General features: G+C 44.2%; 1 protein-coding gene across 1 annotated transcript; it reads left to right on the plus strand.

The window, feature by feature from the left end:
• Positions 1-3944: 3944 nt before the first annotated feature.
• On the plus strand, positions 3945-24193 carry GRXCR1 (glutaredoxin and cysteine rich domain containing 1; the record flags this gene model as incomplete). The annotated part of the gene is made up of 4 exons (XM_083367028.1): positions 3945-4340; positions 15372-15611; positions 22213-22278; positions 24014-24193. The coding sequence occupies 4 exons, from the start codon at positions 3945-3947 to the stop codon at positions 24191-24193; spliced, it is 882 nt and encodes a 293-aa protein (XP_083223154.1).
• Positions 24194-24913: the final 720 nt, after the last annotated feature.

The following is a 24913-nucleotide window of genomic DNA, read 5'->3' on the forward strand; positions in this document are numbered from 1 at the left end:
AACAACAACAACAACAACAACAACAATAATAATAAAGTTGGAAGGGACCTTGGAGGTCATCTAGTCCAACCTAGAAGGGACCTTGGAGGTCATCTAGTTCCTGCTCAGGCAGGAAATCCTATACCATTTTAGACAAGTGGCTGTCCAGTCTCTTCTTAAAAACTTCCAGTGTTGGACCATTCACCACTTCTGGAGGCAGGTGGTTCCACTGGTTAATTGTCCTCAGTGTCAGGAAGATTCTCCTAAGTTCCAGGTTGCTTCTCTCCTTGACTAGTTTCCATCCGTTGCTTCTTGTCCTGCCTTCAGGCGCTTTGGAGAATAGCTTGACTCCCTCTTCTTTGGGGCAGCCCTTGAGATATTGGAAGACTGCTATCATGTCCCCCCTCGTCCTTCTCTTCGTTAAACTAGACATACCCAATTCCAGCAACCGTTCCTTATATGTTTTAGCCTCCAGTCCCCTGATCATCTTGGTTGCTCTTCTCTGGACTCTTTCCAGAGTCTCAACATCTTTATTTTCCATCGTGGTGACCAAAACTGGATGCCATATTCGAAGTGTGGCCTTACCAAGGCCTTGTAAAGCGGTATTAATACTTCATGTGATCTTGATTCTATCCCTCTGTTAATGCAGCCTAGCACTGTGTTGGCTTTTTTGGCTGCTGCAGCACAGGGCTGGCTCCTATTTAAGGGATTGTCCACTAGGACTCTGAGATCTCTCTCACAGTTGCTACTCTTGAGCAAGGTACCCCCTATACTATACCTGTGCTTTTGGTTTTTCTTGCCTAAATGTAGAATCTTACTTTTTTCGTCACTGAATTTCATTTTGTTAGATAGCGCCCTGTGAGATGGTCTCACGAGGTCGATGTTTCGTTAAGGTGCTTCCAAGTAAAAAGGCATCACGCAGGGATGCAATCATTCAAAGCTTTATTTAACGATAAAGTAAATAGAAAGAGTTCCCTGGCATGGAGGCATCCATGCCTGGGTTGAGCTCATGGATCAGCAAGCAAGCAAGCAGAAGAGAGAACAAAGAGAGCAGAGGAGCAGCCCCTGAGCAGAGGTTTTTATGGATCCTCCTGTATCTTAAGCCTGTCTTCTGGAATGTTGGCTATTCCTGCCAGCTTGGTGTTGTCTGCAAAGTTTTATATCAAAATATATTTTACTCTTTATGCTGTTTCCATCTTCCCTTAAACATTAACAGAATCCACAATGGTCCGAGAATCAGCACCACTGCTAAATCATTGACCGTCAAGCTGAAACTAAATTAATCAAGTAAAAATCGTACATAGGGGGAAAATCTTTTACTCATTTTTTTCCCCCTCAAACCTCCAAGTTAACCAGACGAAAGCAAAGCCAATATGAGCCAGCAGGGTGTTGCAGCAGCCAAAAAGATCTAACACAATCTTTGGTTGCACGAAGAGAGGCATAGAATCAAAATCACGCGACATATTAGTACCACTTTATAAAATGTTAGTAAGGCCACACTTGGAATACTGCGTCCAGTTTTGGTCACCCCATTATAAAAAAAAAGACGTTGAGGCCTTGGAAAAATTGCAGAGAAGAGCAATGTCTTCCGTTTTGACCAAACGGTAGAGAATGGAAGGATTTATGATTTTCTCCACCGTTCGGTCAGAACTGAAGACGCTTCTTGGATGAGAAGCCAAACCTTTTCAAGGAAAAACATTTGCCCTTTGAAAAAGCACCTTTGGGACAACGATGACCAGGATGGCCGAGAATCCCCACAGACATTCGGTTCATCTTCCTCTTCAACCTTGCTAAAATGCAGCTTTATAAGTACAGTTGAAGTGACCCGGCACCTTTTTATTTCTCATCCCCTCTTCAGCCTTAATGAGGTCTTGAGACACAAAGCACATCAACAATAATAGCCGTAATGTCCTCTGGCTTCTTTTTCTCCCGTCATTGTGTGTCCGTCCCCCCTCCCCGGTTTCTGCCTTGCGTTGTCAAAACTGAAGCAGAGCTAATTCATTTTAGGAGGCCATTATGCAGACTGAGCCTTGGAGAGATCCACAATTTTCATGGGAAGCGGCCACTTACTCTGCCTGGTAACCTCATCGCAAAGGGTACAGTCTCAGCATCAGATTCAGGCTCTGAAACTCAGACTGACACATATTGACAAAGGGATATTTCTGAACCTAGGCTGAGATTCTTCAGGTCAAGCACGTTGGGCAAAAAAAAAAAATGAAAAATAAAAAAAAAATCAATGCCATGATCCCGGGATTTGTAGTAAGAGGGATGTATCAGGATAATCTGGAGATGAAACCTGACTGCTCTTTGGAAGGCCAGATCCTGAAGCTAAAACTCAGATACTTTGGCCACCTAATGACAAGGAAGGACTTGCTGGAGAAGAGCCTCATGCTGGGAAAGGTTGAGGGCAAGAGAAGAAGGGGACGACAGAGGATGAGGTGGATGGATGGAGTCACTGAAGCAGGACTCCATTCTATTCTATTCTATTCTATTCTATTCTATTCTATTCTATTCTATTCTATTCTATTCTATTCTATTCTATTTACTCTACTCTACTCTACTTCTATTCTATTCTATTCTATTCTATTCTATTCTATTCTATTCTATTCTATTCTATTCTATTCTATTCTATTCTATTCTATTCTATTCATTCTCTATTCTATTCTATTCTATTCTATTCTATTCTATTCTATTCTATTCTATTCTATTCTATTCTATTCTATTCTATTCTATTCTATTCTATTCATTCTCTATTCTATTCTATTCTATTCTATATTCTATTCTATTCTATTCTATTCTATTCTATTCTATTCTATTCTATTCTATTCTATTCTATTCTATTCTATTCTATTCTATTCTATTAACTCTCTACTGTATTCTATTCTATTCTATTCTATTCTATTCTATTCTATTCTATTCTATTCTATTCTATTCTATTCTTCATTCCTATATTCTATTCTATTCTTCTCTTCATTATTCTATTCTATTCTATTCTATTCTATTCTATTCTATTCTATTCTATTCTATTCTATTCTATTCTATTCTATTAATTCTCTATTCTATTCTATTCTATTCTATTCTATTCTATTCTATTCTATTCTATTCTATTCTATTCTATTCTATTCTATTCTTCATTCCTATATTCTATTCTATTCTTCTCTTCATTATTCTATTCTATTCTATTCTATTCTATTCTATTCTATTCTATTCTATTCTATTCTATTCTATTCTATTCTATTCTATTCTATTCTATTCCATATATAAGATACAAAGAAAAATAGAAATAAGAAATTAGGAGAAGGAGAAAGAGAAACAGAGGGGGACAGAGAAAAAAAGTGAGATACAAGGGGGGGAAAAGGAAAAAGTAGACTTGCGACTCTTTTTAGCACAGTACAGGATAAAAACCCTCCAGCCTCAACGTTTTGCTTTTACACCTTAATATATAACTAGCGATTTCTACAATGACAAATCTTATCTAACCGACAGAACCAAAGTCAAACTTTCATTATTATTTTTTTCATCACAAGCCCTAAAATCCAGAAGTGATTTCCAAGTGGGAAAAAAGGTATTTAAATCTATTCTCCCTTTTGAATAAAACGATCAATTTAACCATTCCTGCTTGATCTTCTTTGCTATGGAAATAGGGTGTATTTCTATTTGCACCTAACTGTCATCTTTGTGAGCGGTCCCCATTTTTATTAACAAGGTTCTCTGTATTCTTTCATGAATATTGGATCAAGGCTCTCGTTACACAGGTGTTAGTGGAAAGGTAACCATAGCACACCGGTCCATCCATAATTCAGTGTAGAACGGTTAACGTCTCCGGCATCCTCTTTCTTTCATATCAGCCACCCTGTTATCACGGGAAGACAACTATGATATTGTTATAAGCGTGAGAACCTGGCGCTCTCTAATGACAAGCTAAACCGGGATGATGTAAGCGGGCCCCGTCGATGGATAGGACGATGTTGAAGAGGAACAACCTGGCTGAGGAGGGGAGGCCTCTGAGGAAAGTCCGATTCCGCGTCGCCTCTTCCCACAGCGGAAGAATCCTGAAGGAGGTCTACACCGATGGAGAAACGTCCGATTCCCTGGATTCGGAGTATACCAGCAGCTCGGAAACCGACCCCAACAGCCGTCTCAGTGAGTCGGATGGACAGAACAACGGACACTTCAGCTCCGAAGGGGATGAGAACGACACGGAGACGGGGGACATGTTCTCTTTCGTCAGGGCCTCCAAAGAGAGGGGGTTTGGTAGCAAACGAATCAACATCCTCAGCAAAAATGGGACGGTGAGAGGGGTCAAGCATAAAGTCAGCGCTGGCCAGGTCCTCTTTGACAACTTAGGCAAAGTCCTTGAGGTAAGTGGATGAGTTTTGCTCTTGTTTCATCCCCTTCTCTGCTTCCCTTCTCAATAGGGAACTGGAGGCTAAAACATATAAGGAACGGTTGCTGGAATTGGGTATGTCTAGTTTAATGAAGAGAAGGACGAGGGGGGACAGGATAGCAGCCTTTCAGTATCTCAGGGGCTGCCCCAAAGAAGAGAGGGGGCAGCCCAGTGGAGGGATTCAGCCAGTTCGCACCAGTTCGGCAGAACCGGTAGCTAATTTTTTGTTGCCCAGGCCCAGAATGGACTTCTGGAAGCGGCATCCACAGAGAGAACCGGTTGTTCACCTATTTGAATCCCACCACTGGGTCAACCTATTCTCCAAAGCACCTGAAAGCAGGACAAGAAGTGATGGATGGAAACTCATCAAGGAGAGAAGCAACCTGGAACTAAGGAGAAACTTCCTGACAGTGAGAACAATTAACCAGTGGAACCACCTGCCTCCAGAAGCTGTGAATGCTCCAACACTGGAAGTTTTTAAGAAGAGACTGGACAGCCATTTGTCTGAAATGGTATAGGGTTTCCTGCCTAAGCAGGGGTTTGGACTAGATGACCTCCAAGGTCCCTTCCAACTTTATTATTATTATTATTATTATTATTATTATTATTATTATTATTATTATTATTATTATTAATTGCACAGTCAGCCAGATGTTCAGACTGAATTTGGCATTCTTGCCTACCTATCGAGTCCTTCCCAAGGACCTGGGATAGGCAGATGTGGATGTTGGATGGTATTACAGATCTTGTCGCAGGATGGAAGCAGTTCCTAGTAAGGCCGCCTTTTGCAATTGACTAAAGGTGAATTTGTCAATGCCGATGATGGTGTTCAAGTGGTGCTCCAGTTGTTTTGGGATTGCACCCAAGGCGCCTATTACTATTGGTACTACTACCCTTCCTTGCCTTTGCCACAGTCTTTCTGTTTCTATTTGTAGGTCTTTGTATTTTGTTATCTTCTGCAGTTCTTTCTCGTCTGTTGCTGTTGTTGTTGTTGTTGTTGTTGTTATTATTATTATTATTATTATTATTATTATTATTATTATTATTATGTCAATTTCACATGGGAAAAAGGATCCAATCTGCTTCTATTAAACATTCCAGTCCATTTAAAACAGAAAACAAAATGCCATTTAATGGAATGGTTTTCAGACAGACTAGAGTTGTACTAAATGAGCCTTGGTGGCGCAGTGGGCTAATGCCTCCTTAAGTAACACCAGCTGCCTGCAATTAGTGCAGGTTCGCATCCCACCAGGCTCAAGGTTGACTTATCCTTCCATCCTTCCGAGGTAGGTAAAATGAGGACCCAGATTGTTGGGGGCAATTAAGCTGACTTTGTAATAATGCCGCTTGGGGTGTGTGTGTCAAAGCCCTAACAAGCAGGCATATACATAGAATGAAGGCTACTGCTAAGTTTGTAAAGCCGCCCTGAGTCTTCGGAGAAGGGCGGGATATAAATGGAATTAAAATAAATAAATAAAATAAATTTACTTCCTAGTGCTGTGCACCCAACCCCAGGAGTTATACAGGTGGTCCTTGACTTACAACACTTCACTGAGTGACCGTTCAAAGTTTCGACGGCACTGCAAAATGTGACCCATGACTGTTCTTCGCAGTGGTGATCCAAATTCAGAGGCTTTGGCAACCGCTTCACACTTAACGACCGTCCCGGTCTTTCAAAACCATGGGGATCTGTTTTTGCGACTTTCTGGGCAAGCAAAGTCAATGGGGGAAGCCAGATTCATTTAACAACCGGGTCACCAACTTATCAACTGCAGCGATTCCTTTAACAGCCGTGGCAAGAAAAGTCGTAAACTGGGGGCAAAATTCACGTAACAAATGTCTCGCTTAACAGCAGAAATGTTGGGCTCCGTTGTGGTGGTGGGGCGAGGAGTCCCTGCACGCGTTTATTCCGAAGCTGTCCAAATCAGAAAATTAACCCCAATTGTTGGCTTCCAGCGTTTAATACAGGACAATAGGTAAGCGTGTTGCCGTGACTCCAGTTTCGGAGTTATTTCCAGAAACATATCAATATTTATACTGTTTTAGCAAAAGCAATGGAGTCTAAAAACATTAGCAAATAATTGAGCATTTTTTTAAAACAAACAAACAAACAAACTAGGATTTGAAGTGCAAAAGACTGAACTGTTGCTGACTGGTGTATTTCCCCCCCCCACCCCCCATGCAAGCATCCCCCAGGGTCCCATGATCAAAATTCAGATGCTTGGCAACTGACTCATATTTATGACCGTTGCAGTCTCCGGGGTCATGAGGTCCCCTTTTGGGATCCTTCTCCATCTCCTCCTCCTCCTTCTTCATCTCTTCCTCCTCCTCCTCCTCCTCTCCTTCTTTCTCCTTCTCCATCTCCTCCTCATTTCTCCTTCATCTCTGTCTCCGCCTCCTCCTCCCTTCTCCTTCTTCATCTCCATCTTCTCCTCCTTCTTTCTCGTTCATCTCCATCTCCTCCTCCTCCTCCTCCTCCTCCTTTCTCCTTCTCCATCTCCATCTCCTGCTTTCTCCTTCTCCATCTCCTCCTCCTCCTCCTCCTTTCTCCTTCTCCTTCTTCATCTCCATCTTCTCCTCCTTCTTTCTCCTTCTCCATCTCCTCCTTCTCCTTCTTTTCCTCTCATTCTTTCTCTTACTCCATCTCCTCCTTGTTTCTCCTTCTCCATCTCCTCCTCATTTCTCCTTCATCTCCGTCTCCTCCTCCTCCTCCCTTCTCCTTCTCCTTCTTCATCTCCATCTTCTCCTCCTTCTTTCTCGTTCATCTCCATCTCCTCTTCCTCCTCCTCCTTTCTCCTTCTTCATCTCCATCTCCTGCTTTCTCCTTCTCCATCTCCTCCTCCTCCTCCTTCTTTCTCCTTCTCCTTCTTCATCTCCATCTTCTCCTCCTTCTTTCTCCTTCTCCATCTCCTCCTTCTCCTTCTTTCTCCTTCTCCTTCTTCTCCTCTCGTTCTTTCTCTTTCTCCATCTCCTTGTTTCTCCTTCTTCATCTCCTCCTTCTTCTTTCTCCTTCTCCTTCTTCTCCTCTCGTTCTTTCTCTTTCTCCATCTCCTTGTTTCTCCTTCTCCATCTCCTCCTTCTTCTTTCTCCTTCTCCTTCTTCTCCTCTCGTTCTATCTCTTTCTCCATCTCCTCCTTGTTTCTCCTTCTCCATCTCCTCCTTCTCCTTCTTTCTCCTTCTCCTTCTTCTCCTCTCGTTCTTTCTCTTTCTCCATCTCCTCCTTGTTTCTCCTTCTCCATCTCCATCTCCTCCTTCTCCTTCTTTCTCCTTCTCCATCTCCTCCTCTCCTTCTTTCTCCTTCTCCGTCTCCTCCTCATTTCTCCTTCATCTCCTCCTCCTCCTTCTTTCTCCTCCTCCTCCTCCTCCTCCTCCTCCTCCTCCTCCCATCAAAGCAGGAGGACACTGAAGAACAACAACTCTAACATCAGACGTGGAAGATTTTCCAAATGGAAGATTCCCCCTCCCCCCCCACAGAAAAATAAAATATCTCGCTTTTGACAAAGTAGAAGTAGAAAAACGGGCTCTCCGATCGTCCTAGAAAGTGGTTCCGCTGCATGTGAGCTGATTTATCTTTTCAGACTTCCCTCTTGATTCATCCTAAAGTCTGAAGTGGAGGAAAAGTTGCCATGGCAACCTCTTCCCCTTCATCTTCCTGCGACAAGGAGGGGACCGCAGTTGCCATGACAACACCTCTCTACATCCTTTGGGTGTGAACTAAAGCAAGCGTGGGGGGGAAAAAAGGTGACATAACAACGCTGGGCTGGTTGATTGGGTTTTGCATTACAGGATGGAGAATAAGGCTCCATCATGCTAGTCCACATGGTGGTACGCCTGCATCAGAGCAGCAGGAATTGGAATTGCTACCCCTCTGAAGCAGGGAGATGGATTTCCCCCCCCCCAGTAGAGAAGGGGACTGTGTTGGAGTTTTGGGGATTTGTCTTTCAGCTCCCAAATCGGTGAGATTGAATCAGCCAGACTTAATTTTTAAAATGTAGATTTATGGAGATCCGCCATCATCTGGTTGTCCCAAAGGTGATTTTTCCACAAGGCAACTGGACTTTTTTGTGTTTTCCTTGAAGACGTTTCCCTTCTCATCCCAGAAGCTTCTTCAGCTCTGACTGGATGGTGGGGAATGGAAGGATTTATACTCCTTGTAGACGGCTGGTCGTTTGCCTTCTTTCAGAGAGACGTTGAGGCCACTTGGAGGTTCACCCAAGTAGTGCAAATGGGTGTGGAGCCTTCTTGGAACTGCTAAAGGGACGCTGTTGTAGACTGGAGATAGAGGATGCCGTATCCCTCCCCTTCTGTTGAGGGAGGGCTGTTCGATTTTGACCCAGATGGCCTCTTTGACCCCTCCTTGAAAGCAGCGGTCCTCTCTGTCCAAAATAATAATAGTAATAATAATAACAAAGCTGGAAGGGACCTTGGAGGTCATCTAGTCCATCCGTCTGCTCAGGCAGGAAAGCCTGTACCATTTCAGACAAATGGATGTCCAGTCTCATCTTAAAGACCTCCATTGATGAAGCACCCACCACTTCTGGAGGCAGGTTGTTCCACTGGCTAATTGTTCTCACTTTCAGGAAATTTCTCCTTAGTTCTAGGTTGCTTCTCTCCTTGGTTGGTTTGCATCCGTTGCTTCTTGTTCTGCCTTCAGGCGCTTTGGAGAACAGCTTGACCCCCTCCTCTTCTTTGGGGCAGCCCCTGAGATATTGGAAGACTGCTGTCATGTCCCCCCTCGTCCTTCTCTTCATTAAACTAGACATTCCCAATTCCAGCAACCGTTCTTTATATGTTTTAGCCTCCAGTCCCCTGATCCTAGAAGAACTAAAGAGCTTCTTGCGGGTGAAGAAGGAGAGTGCAAAACTTGGGTTGAAACTTAACATTAAGAAAACCAAGATGATGGCATCCAGCCCTCTCAATTCCTGGCAAATAGATGGGGAAGAAATGGAGGTAGTGACAGATTTTATTTTCCTGGGCTCCAAGATCACCGCAGATGGGGACTGCAGCCAAGAAATTAAAAAACGCTTGCTCCTGGGGAGGAAAGCCATGGCAAATCTAGACAGCACACTAAAAAGCAGAGACATCACCCTGTCAACAAAAGTGCGTATAGTCAAGGCTATGGTCTTCCCAGTTGCAATGTACGGCAGTGAAAGTTGGACCATAAGAAAGGCTGAGCACCAAAGAATCGAAGCCTTTGAACTCTGGTGCTGGAGAAGACTCCTGCGAGTCCCTTGGACTGCAAGGCGATCAAACCGGTCAGTCCTAGAGGAGATCAACCCTGACTGCTCTTTAGAAGGCCAGATCCTGAAGCTGAAACTCAAATACTTTGGTCACCTAATGAGAAGGAAGGACTCACTGGAGAAGAGCCTCATGCTGGGAAAGGTGGAGGGCAAGAGAAGAAAGGGACGACAGAGAAGGAGGTGGCTGGATGGAGTCACTGAAGCGGTAGGCGTGAACTTAAATGGACTCCAGAAGATGGTAGAGGACAGGAAGGCCTGGAGGAACGTCGTCCATGGGGTCGCGATGGGTCGGACACGACTTCGCAGCTAACAACAACAAAGCCCTGATCCTCTTTGTTGCTTTTCTCTGCCCTCTTTCTAGAGTCTCAACCTCTTTTTTACATCGTGGTGACTTTGCTGTCTTCAGTGTGGACTTTGCTGTCTTCAAAAGAGTGGCCTTTGTCTTTCACTTACGACCATTGTGGCATCCCCTGATTTCATATTTATGACGGCCGCAGCATCCCCGGTGTGTGTGTGTGTGTGTGTGTGTGTGTGTGTTTGTGTGTGTGACGTGATCCTCTTTTGCGACCTTCCGACAAGCAAAGTCGAATGGGGGAAGCCAGTGTCCCTTCTTGCAAACTTAACAACCGCAGCGATGGGCTTATAACCACGGTGGCAAGGAAGGTCGTAAAATGGAGCAAAACTCACTGAACAAATGTCTCACTTAGCAGCAGAAATTTGGGGCTCATTTGTGGCCGTAAGCCGAGGACTAAATTGCCTTAATAAAGCTGATGGGCATCCAGAAGCATGCTTGTGGCTTTTCCTCTGAGGCCCTAGGGAAGTGAAAGTTGGAGTTTGAAGAAGCAGGAGAGAAAGAGCGTCCTGCACTTCTGAATGTTGGTGTCAACCTTTTTTCCCAAAGCGCCCGAAGGCAGGAGAAGAAGCAACGGATGGAAACTAACCAAGGAGAGAAGCAACTTAGAACTAAGGAGAAACTTCCTGACATTGAGAAGTTGTGAATGCTCCAACACTGGAGGTTTTTAAGAAGAGACTGGACAACCATTTGTCTGAAATGGTCTAGGGTTTCCTACCTGAGCAGGGGGTTGGATTAGATGACCTCCAGGGTCCCTTCCAACTTTATTATTATTATTATTATTATTATTATTATTATTATTATTATTATTATTATTATTATTATTATTATTATACAAGGAATGGTTGCTGGAATTGGGTATGTCTAGTTTAATGAAGAGAAGGGCGAGGGGGGACAGGATAGCAGCCTTCCAGTGTTTCAGGGGCTGCCCCAAAGAAGAGGGAGTCAAGCTGTTCTCCAAAGCCCCTGAAGGCAGGACAAGAAGCAACGGATGGAAACTCACCAAGGAGAGAAGCAACCTAGAACTAAGGAAAAATTTGAGGACAATTAACCAGTGGAACAACCTGCCTCCAGAAGCGGTGAATGCTCCAACACTGGAAGTTTTTAAGAAGTGATGGGACTGCCATTTATCTGAAATGGTCTAGGACACAGGTCTGCAACCCGCAGCTCCGGAGTCACATGCGGCTCTTTCAGCCGTCTCCTGCGGCTCCCAGTCCTCTGCCATGTGCAGTCCAAAAAAAAAAAAAAAGTGGGACTAAAAAAGTTCAACCAATCAATTCAAATATGCAGGGTAGGTGCATATCTCGCCTTGGCTCCACTCTTCAGTCAAACCCTGTTCTGCGCATGCGCGCATGTACACCCACGTGGACACATTTTTTGCGGCTCCCAGTTTTTCCTTTTGTGAGGGAACCGGTTCCGAGTGGCTCTTTCACTGTTTCAGGTTCCCTGGTCTAGGGTCTCCTGCCTGAGCAGGGGGTTGGACTAGATGACCTCCAAGGTCCCTTCCAAACTCTGTTATTCTCAGGTTGGTGCCAGTCTCTGTTCCTGCTTAGAAAATCCTTGGCGAATGTCTTTTGGAATCCAAGATGGCAGACTCAAATGAATGGCGATGAAATATATCTGCTTCATTACACCCATGGGGTGTGTTGAGATGCACAAATAAAAACGCTTCCCCCCCGAAGCCAAAGAAAGATGTACATCAAATGGACTCTGGAGAGAAGTATATTTCCCATGTAGAAGTTTTTATCATTCATCCTTCCTCCCTCCCCCGCCCGCCTTTGGGCTGCTGAAGAAATCAGGCAGCCCATCAAAACAATCATTTTTTAAAAAAATACCCTTTGTGGAGCGCTGCCTCTTTCGATAATTAGCATATGTCCTCATCTGAACTGGGGGCTGCGAATGAAGCATCACGGACTAATTAAGAATCTCAGCCTGATTTAAACTCTCCCTTTTCCCCCAGCCTGCAGCTTTTTGCGTTCGTTGGCGACGATGCTTCTGTGAAAATGCCACCTCTGCTGGGATGCTGCGTGGATAAAAAAAAAAAAAAATTAGAAAAGAAATCCTATCAATAATTTAAAACTCCCAAGCGCCTCTTGCAAAGTTTTATGGAAAGGACGTTTGGAAAAGGCCCTGCAGCCTCAAGACAATGAAAAAGGACACGGACACACACACACACACACACACACACACACACACACGACCCTCAGCTAAGGATAAACACAGATAGTTCTTGACTTAGGAGCACAGTTGAGAAACCCCAAATTTCTGCTCCTAAGTTAAGACGGTTTGTTGAGTGAATTTTTGTCCCGTTTTATCATCGTCTGGCCGCATCTGTGAAGCGATTCGCCGCCGTTGTTCGGCGAGTAACCCGGTTGTTAAGTGAATCTGGCTTCCCCTTCGATTTCGCTTCGCCAAAGGGGGATCGTGCGCACCCGGGATACTGCAGCCGATATTATGGGCTTCCACCCTTTCGCTTGGCCCTAAGGAACCAGGAAAAAGTTTCAAAACTTCAAAAAAGGTTTCCCCTTCCTCTCACTCCCTCGTAATCTTCCTCCTTCCTTTTTCCTCCTTCCCTCCTTCCCTCCCATCCTCCTTCTTTCTTCCTCCTCCTTCTTCCTTCTCCGCCCTCTCTCTCCCTTCCTTCCTTCCCTCCTCCCTCCCTCCCTCCCCATCTTCCTCCCTCCCCTTCCACTTCCACTTCCCTTTTCCATTCCCTTTTCCTCCCTCCCTCCCATCTTCCTTCCTTCTTCCTCTCTCTCTCTCTCTCTCTCTCTCCCTTCCTTCCTTACCTCCTCCCTCCCTCCCTCCCTCCCAATCTTCCTTCCTCCCAACTTCCTTCCTCCCCTTCCACTTCCACTTCCCTTTTCCATTCCCTTTTCCTCCCTCCCTCCCATCTTCCTTCCTTCTTCCTCTCTCTCTCTCTCTCTCTCCCTTCCTTCCTTACCTCCTCCCTCCCTCCCTCCCAATCTTCCTTCCTCCCAACTTCCTTCCTCCCCTTCCACTTCCACTTCCCTTTTCCATTCCCTTTTCCTCCCTCCCTCCCATCTTTCTTCCTTCTTCCTCCTTCCTCCTTCTCCCCCTCCCCTTCTCCCTTCCTTCCCTCCCTCCCTCCCCATCTTCCTTCCTCCCATCTTCCTTCCTTCCCCTTCTACTTCCACTTCCCCTTTCCATTCCCCTTCCCTCCCTCCCTCCCTCCCTCCCATCTTCCTTCCTTCTTCCTCTCTCTCTCTCCCTTCCTTCCTTACCTCCTCCCTCCCTCCCTCCCAATCTTCCTTCCTCCCAACTTCCTTCCTCCCCTTCCACTTCCACTTCCCTTTTCCATTCCCTTTTCCTCCCTCCCTCCCATCTTTCTTCCTCCTTCCTCCTTCTCCCCCTCCCCTTCTCCCTTCCTTCCTTCCCTCCCTCCCTCCCCATCTTCCTTCCTCCCATCTTCCTTCCTTCCCCTTCTACTTCCACTTCCCCTTTCCATTCCCCTTCCCTCCCTCCCTCCCTCCCATCTTCCTTCCTTCTTCCTCCTCCTCCTCCTCCTTCCTTCTCTCTCTCTCTCTCTCCCCTCCTTCCCTCCTTCCTCCTTCCCTCCCCATCTTCCTTCCTTCCCCTTCTACCTCTATTTCCTCTTTCCCTTCTCCTTCCCTTTTCCTCCCTCCCATCTTCCTTCCTTCTTCCTCCTCCTCCTCCTTCCTTCTTTCTCTCTCTCTCTCTCCCTTCCTTCCCTCCTTCCCTCCTTCCTCCTTACCTCCCCATCTTCCTTCCTTCCCCTTCCCCTTCTATTTCCTCTTTCCCTTCCCCTTCCCTTTTCCTCCCTCCCTCCCATCTTTCTTCCTTCTTCCTCCTTCTTCCTTCTCTCCCTCTCTCTCTCCCTTCCTTCCCTCCTTCCCTCCCTCCTCCCTCCCTCCCTCCCCATCTTCCTTCCTTCCCCTTCCCCTTCCCCTTCTCTTTTCCTCCCTCCCTTCCTTCTTCCTGCTCCTTCTTCCTTCTCTCCCTCTCCCTCCCTCCCTCGAGGCTTTGTACCCGGTTGCATGCAGCAAGGTAAATTAAAGTTCTCCATCTCCATCTCCGGGTTTTGGACTTAGATAGTTCTCTTCCCGTGCAAACTTGTTTGAAAACTAAGTTTACTCTGGAACTCTTTTTCTGGTGCCTGGCCTTCGAAAGAAGCCGAGCTCCTTCTATTCTGAATTCAGTTTAAGGTCATTAAACTTTATCTAACCTCCTTATCTTTAGGTTGATTTTAAATGTAAATTGCTTCTGCTCTGTTTTTCTTTCCTGTTTTAATCTATTTGTTTGCCACGGCAAACAAATAGATTTGATTAGATATTTGTTTCCAAGTTTTCAAAGCCTCCTTCAGCTAAGGGCATAATATTCTGAGGTTAAAAGACACCTTGTTGGTAATTTTATAAATAACATAATAATAATAACAATAATAATAATAACAATAACAACAACAACAACAACAACAACAACAACAACAACAATAATAATAATAATAATAATAATAATAATAATAATAATAATAATAATAATAATAGTAATAGTAATAATGATGATGATGCAGTAGCTGCCTGGGGTTCTACCTGTTGTTTTAAGCTGCTAATGGATTCCTATTATTGGAATTGCAATTATGGTGTTTGCTACTTTGAGGGCGCTAATTAGACTAGTCGGCAGAAGTGAAACCAACCGACAAGGTGCCAGCATAAAGCTGTATTTCATCACAGCAGAGGCTGGCATTTCGCCTTTGGTGACCCTCTACACGCCAGGTGGCCTCTGCTTAAGTTTGCGCAACGTTTGAGCATTGTGACTGCAGCAACTTGCACACAACATCTCTTCCCCTTCCCCTGCAGTGACTCACTCAGCAACTGTGGCAAGAGAGGGCGTAAAACGGGGCAAAATCCGCTTAACTGTCTCGCTTAGCAACCTAAATTGTGGTCGTAGATCACAATTGTAATTGTGGCGACGTTGGAAGACCCCTGTCTTAGATGAAGGATTCCACGTAATTGAAATTATATATATATATATATATATATATATATATATATATATATATATATATATATATTTCAATTTCAATATATATATGTGTGTGTGTGTGTGTGTGTGTGTGTCTGTGTCTGTGTCTGTGTGTGTGTGTGTGTTTGTGTGTGTGTCTGTGTGTCTGTGTGTGTGTGTGTCTGTGTATCTGTGTGTGTGTCTGTGTGTCTGTGTGTCTGTGTCTGTGTGTGTCTGTGTCTTTGTCTGTGTGTCTCTGTGTGTCTCTGTGTGTGTGTCTCTGTGTATGTGTGTGTGTATGCACCCCCAAGGTGCATCAATCAAACCAGTCTGACCGGAAAACACACACACACACACACACACACACACACCCGTATATGTATACTGTATGTATATGTATATGTATAAAATGTATATATTATATTTACAGTTATCCTCTGTTTGGGAAAACGGACGCATCGTCGTCTACACCACCAGCCTTCGGGTGGTGAGAACCACGTTCGAAAGATGCGAGTTAGTTCGGAAGATCTTCCAAAACCACCGGGTCAAGTTTGTAGAGAAGAACATTGCGTTGAACGGCGACTATGGGAAGGAGCTGTCTGAGAGATGCAGAAAGCTGGGAGAAATCCCGTCGGTCCCGGTCGCCTTTATCAAAGGCCAGTATCTGGGGGTAAGTGTGCGAGGGATTGACGGATTAGGCGAGGCGCGTCTGCCGGCCCGGTTTGAATCTGAAAGCGTGAGAAATCGGAGCGACGCGGACGTGAAAAAGAGGAAGCATGTTACGTTCGCAACCATTTGTGCTGAAGCCTTCACTGAGCAATAGGTTCATTAGGCCCCCTGGAGCTAAGGAGAAAGTCCCTGATACTTAGAACAATTAACGGGTGGAACTACCTGCCTCCAGAAGTTGTGAATGCTCCAACACTGGAGGTTTTTAAGAAGAGACTGGACAGCCATTTGTCTGAAATGGTATAGGGTTTCCTGCCTGAGCAGGGGGTTGGACTAGATGACCTCGAAGGTCCCTTCCGACTTTGTTATTCTATATTCTATTCTATTCCATTCTATTCTGCATTCTGTTCTGTTCTATTCTGTTCGGTTCTGCTCCACTTTACGCCATTCCACTCCACTCCACTCCACTCCACTCCACTCCCAATTCCTATTCTTCTATTCTATTCTATTCTATTCTATTCTATTCTATTCTATTCTATTCTATTCTATTCTATTCTATTCTATATTTCAATAACTATTCTATTCTATTCTATTCTATTCTATTCTATTCTATTCTATTCTATATTTCAATAACTATTCTATTCTATTCTATTCTATTCTATTCTATTCTATTCTATTCTATTCTATTCTATTCTATTCTATATTTCAATAACTATTCTATTCTATTCTATTCTATTCTATATTTCAATAACTATTCTATTCTATTCTATTCTATTCTATTCTATTCTATATTTCAATAACTATTCTATTCTATTCTATTCTATTCTATTCTATTCTATATTTCAATAACTATTCTATTCTATTCTATTCTATATTTCAATAACTATTCTATTCTATTCTATTCTATTCATTCTATTCTATTCTATTCTATTCTATTCTATATTTCAATAACTATTCTATTCTATTCTATTCTATTCTATTCTATTCTATTCTATTCTATTCTATTCTATTCTATTCTATTCTATTCTATTCTATTCTATATTTCAATAACTATTCTATTCTATTCTATTCTATTCTATTCTATATTTCAATAACCTATTCTATTCTATTCTATTCTATTCTATTCTATATTTCAATAACTATTCTATTCTATTCTATTCTATTCTATTCTATTCTATTCTATTCTATATTTCAATAACTATTCTATTCTATTCTATTCTATTCTATTCTATTCTATTCTATTCTATTCTATTCTATATTTCAATAACTATTCTATTCTATTCTATTCTATTCTATATTTCAATAACTATTCTATTCTATTCTATTCTATTCTATTCTATTCTATTCTATATTTCAATAACTATTCTATTCTATTCTATTCTATTCATTCTATTCTATTCTATTCTATTCTATATTTCAATAACTATTCTATTCTATTCTATTCTATTCTATTCTATTCTATTCTATTCTATTCTATATTTCAATAACTATTCTATTCTATTCTATTCTATTCATTCTATTCTATTCTATTCTATTCTATTCTATTCTATTCTATTCTATTCTATTCTATTCTATTCTATTCTATTCTATTCTATTCTATTCTATTCTATTCTATTCTATTCTATTCTATTCTATTTCTAATTCTATTCTATTCTTTTCTATTTCTATTCTATTCTATTATTTCTAATTCTATTCTATTCTATTCTATTCTATTCTATTCTATTCTATTCTATTCTATTCTATTCTATTCTATTCTATTCTATTCTATTCTATTCTATTCTATTCTATTCTATTCTACAAAAATAGCCAATAATTATGTATCAGTCTGATTTCTTCCTCTTTTATTCAAGCACTAATTCCACAGACTACGTATTGCCCTTGACCTGCGACCGTAATTGAGCCCAAAATTTCTCTTCCTAAGCGAGGCAGTCGTTGAATGAATTTTTCCCCCTCTTACGACCTTTCTTGCCCCCATTGTTAAGCGAATCACTGCAGTTGTATAGTTACTAACACGGTTGTAAAGCGAATCTGGCTTTGCCCCATGGATTTTGCTTGTTGGAAGGTCGCAAAAGGGGATCCCGTGAGCCCGGGGGACGCTGCATCCGTCGTAAGTATGAGTCAGTTGCCAAGCCTCTGAATTTTGATGTACAGATACAGACGTTGCTGTATCTGACGATGAATTGCGCCCTCTGCTGGGAGAAGAATATATCATTTTTATTTGAAGTTAAATTTGCCGGTGACATACAGTAGTGGCCAAAATTGTGGAAGCCTTTTGCGGAAAGTGTATTTTTGAAGTTTGATGGCTAACAACACCACTTTTTTTTTTTTTTTGGAGTAGTAGCATAAAATTATATAATCAATGGAAAGATAATTTAATCAAGAATGTAATGCAACAAAGTTTGTTCCATTATCTGTACTGTGTTCGATGGAAAGGTATAGCCAAATCACCAGAAAATGGAAGCGTTAGGTTGATAATCGGGTAGCCTTCCCTCATCTGATTGTAGCCAATGAGCACGAGTGTTTAGAGAGCCAATCGGGTGCCATCTTATTTTGGCAAGGAGCCAATCAGATCACAGTAGGATCCGGTTACTGATGTCATGTATTGAAGCCGAGAGGAGAACAATTGTCAGTGTGTTATGTGATGGCCGTCAAGTCGGTTGGGTTTTTTTTGTGTTCGTTCATCTAGCGAGCTTGTAAAACGTAATAAAATTAAAGTAACGGTGCAAAGAGTTGACTGGTCGCCCAGAAAGCCATGTAAAATAGTATTATTAAGCGGACAAGGCTACAGTTATAAAAAAAATTAGAAGAAAAAAATTGTGGAAACTTAACCAAAGGGGATGCGGTGGCTCAATGGGTTAGGACGCTGAGCTTGTCGATCAGAAGGTCGGCAGTTTGGCGGGTCGAATCCCGAGTGCCGCGTAACAGAGCGAGCGCCTGTTACTCGTCCCAGCTTCTGCCAACCTAGCAGTTCGAAAGCACATAAAAAATGCAAGTAGAAAAATAGGGACCACTACGGTGGGAAGGTAACAACGTTCCGTGCAACTTTGGCATCTAGTCATGCCGGCCACATGACCATGGAGACATCCTCGGACAAGCGCTGGCTCTCGGTTTTGAAACGGAGATGAGCACCGGCCCCTAGAGTCGGAAACGACTAGCACGCATGTGCGGGGAAAACTTTACCTTTACCTTTAACCAAAGGGGTCATTTCTACTGTACACTTGTCCCAGAAGGTTTCCACAATTTGGGCCACTGCTGTAAAAAGGGTCTTTGGCTGAAAGAATGGAGGAAGGAAGAGATGATATGATGTCCACCCTAATTTTTGACTCAGTTGGATGCGGGAAGTCAAGATATTATTTCAAGACCCTTCGGAAGTAAGCTAACCGTCAATTCCCAAAGAGGAAGACGTTGCAGGGAAAGGCAAGAGAATCTGGGCCGGCCAGAGAAAATCAGCCTTGGGAAATCACGAAGCCTCGCCCAACGGGTCTGCCCAGCAGGATTCGTATCAGACACACCATGAAAGCGTTGATGGTACATCCCGGGTCAAGAGGGAACGCCCTGATTTGGTGGTGGCATTTGTTTGTTTTTTTAAAAAAAGAGGGCGGGTTGACTTTTCACATGAAAAACAAACATTTGCAGGGAAGCTGTCAGTAAGAGTGAGGTGTCCAAGATTCAAGTTGGAAAAATAAATACATACAAGAAAGATAGAAAACATTGGGGAGAAGATTTGAGCTTCCTCCCGCCCTCCCTCGTCCCCCTTTTCCTTCCTTCCTTCCTTCCTTCCTTCCTTCCTTCCTTCCTTCCTTCCTTCCTTCCTTCCTTCCTTCCCTCCCTCCCTCCCTCCCTTCCTTCCTTTCCTCCCTCCCTCTCTTTTCTTCCTTCCCTCCCTTCCTCTCCTTCCCCTTCCTTCCTTCCTTCCTTCCTTCCCTCCCTCCCTCCCTCCCTCTCTTTTCTTCCTTCCCTCCCTTCCTCTCCTTCCCCTTCCTTCCTTCCTTCCTTCCTTTCCTCCCTCCCTCCCTCTCTTTTCTTCCTTCCCTCCCTTCCTCTCCTTCCCCTTCCTTCCTTCCTTCCTTCCCTCCCTCCCTCCCTCCCTCTCTTTTCTTCCTCCCTCCCTCCCTCCCTCCCTCCCTCCCTCCCTTCCTTCCTTCCCTCTATGGGCCTCCTTAATTTGCAATTAATCTCAAGAACCTCTGAAGGGAGCATTAGAAACTCACACCTGTCCTACAACCCGCCTTGCCTACCCTACAAGGTTCCATCCAAAAAAGGTGCCGGAACTCCGTTCTGAGCGTTCCGTGAGGAAAAAAAAAAGCCCTGGTTCTTATGTTTTTTTCCCATGCTGGCATCGGAGCTGATCTTTAGCCATTTTTTTTTTTGGTGTGTGTGTTTCACCCTCACTGTTGGAGATCAGAAAACATAGAAAGGGAAATGCACCAAAGCCAGAAAAAGCCCTCACCTTTGGCCTAGTCCTCATTTTCTTCCTGTGACACCACAACTCTCCAGAAATAAACCCTGATTCCAAGGTGGCTTTTGTCAGAAGGAAGGCCACCCGGTCCTGATCCTGCGTTAATTACAAGACACCCCAGCAACGCTTCAGCAATCGACGTTGGCAAGATGCTGACATTCGTTGAGGTCACGTCAGAATTGCGCAAAGGGGTGAGCGAACGCTTTCACCCAGAGGACTGACCCACTGCCAAAACGGGATTGGATCTTGACTCCATGGCAGCAAGAAAGTTAAATAGAAATGTTCAACAGGTCTTCTTCTCCGATTAGCAGAAGGAACCATGGAAATTGTTTTATATCTTCTTCGGCAGATTAATTCTCTCTGTAAGATCATTTTTGTATTGGGGACCCCGTTCGATCTCAATTATTTTCACTTTTCACAGCTACTTTCTCAGCCTTGTCATCACTTTTCCCTTCATAGTCCCAAAGGTGCTTTTTTTCCACGAAGCAACTGGACTTTTTTGTTTTTCCTTTGAAGACGTTTCACTTCTCATCCCAGAAGCTTCCTCAGCTTCTGACCGGAGGGTGGAGGAACGGAAGGATTTATACTCCTTGCAGACAGCTGGTCATTTGCCTCCTTTTAGAGAATCGTTGAGGCCCCTTGGAGGTTCATCTGTGTCCTCAGTGGTGCTTTTTGAACTAGACTTACTTGTTTTTCCTTTGAAGACATTTCGCTTCTCATCCCAGAAGCTTCCTCAGCTTCTGACTGGATGGTGGAGGAACGGAAGGATTTATACTCCTTGCAGACAGCTGGTCATTTGCATTCTCTTAGGGAGCCATTGAAGCCACTGGGAGGTTTGTCTGTGTCCTCAGGGTCCACGTGAGTGGTGCAAATGGTTCCTGTAGTCTGCAATTTTTTTTTTCTGGAAATCTGTTCATACTCCCACACCATTCGGAGGGTGTTCATCCCAAACTGCGTGGCTAAAAATATATGGAGATTCTCCGTCCTCCAGGTCAGGGTTGTCCCAAAGGTGGTTTTTTTCAGGAGGCAAGTGGACTTCGTAGTTCTTCTTTGAAGACTTTTCGCTTCTCATCCCAGAAGCTTCATCAGCTCTTTCTAGGCTAAAACCTTCCATTCCCCACCATCCAGTCAGAGCTGAAGAAGCTTCTGGGATGAGAAGTGAAACGTCTTCAAAGAAAAGCGAGAAAGTCCAGTTGAAAAAGCACCATTGAGGACACAGATAAACCTCCCAGTGGCCTCAATGACCCTCTAAGACAGGGGTGTCAAACTCACATTTCATTGAGGGCTGCATCAGCATTGCGGTTGCCCTCAGGGGGCCGGGTGGGTGTGGCCAGGGTGGGCGTGGCCTACTGGGTGGGCGTGGCTAAAGTGCGTATGGCCTACTGGGTGGGCGTGGCCAGCTCTACACCGTTGGCATCAAGGGTGCCTATGGGGGCCTGGGCAGGAGTGGGACAGATCTGAGGGTCTCCGGCAGGAGGAGGGTCTCTGGGCCAGTGGGGGCTGTTCCCTCCTTGTTTTTAGGATGGCTTCGCGGGCCTTGTGAAACCACTTCGCGGGCCGGATCTGGCCCCCGGGCCTTGTGTTTGACATGTCTGCTCTAAGAGAATGCAAATGGCCAGCTGTCTGCAAGGTGTATAAATCCTTCCATTCCTCCACCCTCCAGGCAGAGCTGAAGAAGCTTGGATGATGGAGAACCTCCGTAGATTTTTTTCCCCCCCTTTATACTTAACCAGCTCTGTGCAAATTCAGGGCTGGAGATCTTTGAACTGTAAAAAACAACAACAAAGCGCTCTTGATTTCTCTTGTGCATGGAATAAGAATCTCTGATGCAACTCTATACGAAGAAATTAAATGTGACGACGTACCTTGTAAGCCTATTTTTATAGGAAGGCATATTTTGCAAAGCAAGGTGCACATTTGGCAACAATCGTGTAGCGCTATTGAGACAAATGTTATTTGTTCCACAGGCTTGGCTTGGTTCAACTGGGAAAGTGTGATTTCTATCAAGAAAGCTTCCCCTTTGTAAAATTCTCAAAAATAGCCATCTTCCACCCTCTTCTCTCTGTCTTACTCACACACAGACAATCGCGTATACACATATACTCTCCCAAACACCAACTAATGGATTTTGCCTGTTTCCTTCTAGGGTGCTGAGAAAATTTTGTCCATGAATGAATCGGGGGAACTGCAGGACCTCTTAACCAAAATTGAGGTAATTAAGGTGCTCAGCAAAGGCCACATCACAAAAGCTCCCATTTCCTTGGCCCAAGAACCCCTGAGGGTGTCATTATATCGATCCACTTATATACAAAAGGCCCGTTCGATTTCTCCAGACAAATCATTACTAAGACATTTAAAGATTTTTTTTACCCGTTGTGTTCTAACTGCTAAGACGCCTTAACATGGCGTATGGTTGAATTCCCCCATGGATGGGTAAGAATATAGGCCGGGGGTCTTCAAATGTGGCCCTTTTATGACTTGTGGACTTCAGCTCCCAGAATTCCTCAGCCAGCATGCCTGGCTGGGGACTTCTGGGAGTTGAAGTCCACAAGTCATAAAAGGGCCACGTTTGAAGACCCCTGATATAGGCTTATAGATCCAATATGCTGGCTGGGGAATTCTGGGAGTTAACCGCTAGTTAACCAGACTTAACCATAGTTTCAACTGGGAAACTGTGAGCATCCTAGATCAAGCTAAATCCCAAAATGCTAGAGAATTCTGACAGCCTACCACGCATACAAATCAGTCATCGACAGGCACACAGAGGTAAGCAAGATTTACACGCTATTCAAAAGAGACAATCCGAAAGTCAGGAAGGAAACCGAAAAACCAAAATACCACTTCAACAGTGTTCAACACCCAGATAAGCAGAGATTAACATCAAGATCAACAGCAGAACAACAACTAAGCCATAAACAATAGCCCAATCAAGAAATCACCAGGAATTTCCCTATCAACATTGACAGGCCACACCACTAGATTATAAACTTGGAGGAAACCTCACTCCCTTCTACCATTGATGAAGTTACCTGGTTTGGTAAGGAAACATCTGCAAGGAAACCACCAAACTGAAGAGTACCAAAACCCCCACAATTCTCCTCCTCCTCCTCCTCCTCCTCCTCCTCCTCCTCCTCCTCCTCCTCCTCCTCCTCCTCCTCCTCCTCCTCCTCTCCACAAATCCAACTGCTTTGTAGCACTGATAACGTTATCTAGTTGGGTAATAAAATGTCTGCAAGAAAACAACCCAGCTCAGAGAGCACCAAGGACCCCACAGTCCTCCTCCTCCTCCTCCTCCTCCTCCTCCTCCTCCTCCTCCTCCTCCTCCTCCTCCTCTCCACAAATCCAACTGCCTTGTAGCACTGATAACGTTATCTAGTTGGGTAATAAAATGTCTGCAAGAAAACAACCCAGCTCAGAGAGCACCAAGGACCCCACAGTCCTCCTCCTCCTCCTCCTCCTCCTCTCCACAAATCCAACTGCCTTGTAGCACTGATAATGTTATCTAGTTGGGTAATAAAATGTCTGCAAGAAAACAACCCAGCTCAGAGAGCACCAAGGACCCCACAGTCCTCCTCCTCCTCCTCCCCACAAATCCCACTCCCTTCCCACACTGATGATGTTATCTAGTTGGGTCATAAAAGGTCTGCAAGAAAACCACCCAGCTCAGAGAGCACCAAGGAGCCCACAGTCCTCCTCCTCCTCCTCCTCTTCTTCCTCCTCCTCCTCCTCCTCTTCCTCCCCACAAGCCCCACTCCTTTCCTACACTGATGTTGTCACCTATGGTTAGTGAAACCTCTGCAAGGAAACAACCAAACTCAGAGAGCCCGAAGGACTGCAATTTTGGGTGAGCTGAAGGGCGCGCATCTTAAACTTGCTAGGGTTGAGAGACATGGGTCAATTAAATGCAACTAATAGATGCCGTTCTTCTTTCCTCCCCTATTCTGCAGAGAGTTCAACACCCGCACGAATGCCTCTCCTGTGGGGGCTTCGGCTTCCTTCCCTGCTTCATGTGCCATGGGAGCAAAATGTCCACCTTTCGGAACTGTTTTACAGACTCCTTCAAAGCCCTCCGGTGCACGGCGTGTAACGAGAACGGCTTGCAGCGGTGCAAGAACTGCATGAGCTAAGGAGGGCCGGTGTCCCTCGCACGCAGAGCCACACCCACACACGCACAACCTCATTTTATGATGTCAACAGAGCAGTTTGGGATGCTCGGTGTCTCGCTCTCTCTCTTTTTTAAATTAAAAGCCACCGTGTTTATCTAGCTGAATCAGTTCCACTCATTTGTGAAATATAGAAAAGGCAGTCCAGACTGAACCGTAGGGAGGAGCCAAATCTGTAGATTCTGTGCAGATATAAGCAGAATTGGTTGTTATCAGCCTGGTGTTTATAATAAATTTATACACACACACACACACACACACGTATGTATGTATGTATGTATGTATATGTATATACACACACAGAGAGAACGACACACACAGAGAGACACACACAGACACACAGACACTTTGGGCTAATCATGGTTGCTGGAATTGGGTCTGTCTAGTTTAATGAAGAGAAGGACAAGGGGTGACATGATAGCAGTCTTCAAGTATCTCGGGCTGCCCCAAAGAAGAGGGAGTCAAGCTCTTCTCCAAAGCACCCAAAGGCAGGACAAGAAGCAACGGATGGAAACTCATCGAGGAGAGAAGCAACCTGGAACTAAGGAGGAATTTCCTGACGGTGAGAACAATTAATCAGAGGAACAACTTGCCTCCAGAAATTGTGGGTGCTCCAACACTGGAGGTTTTCAAGAAGAGTTTGGACAACCATTTGTCTGAAATGGTATAAGGTCCCTTCCAATT

Source organism: Vipera ursinii (genome assembly GCF_947247035.1).
Source record: "Vipera ursinii genome assembly, chromosome: 7".
In the NCBI taxonomy this organism is placed as follows: domain Eukaryota; kingdom Metazoa; phylum Chordata; class Lepidosauria; order Squamata; family Viperidae; genus Vipera; species Vipera ursinii.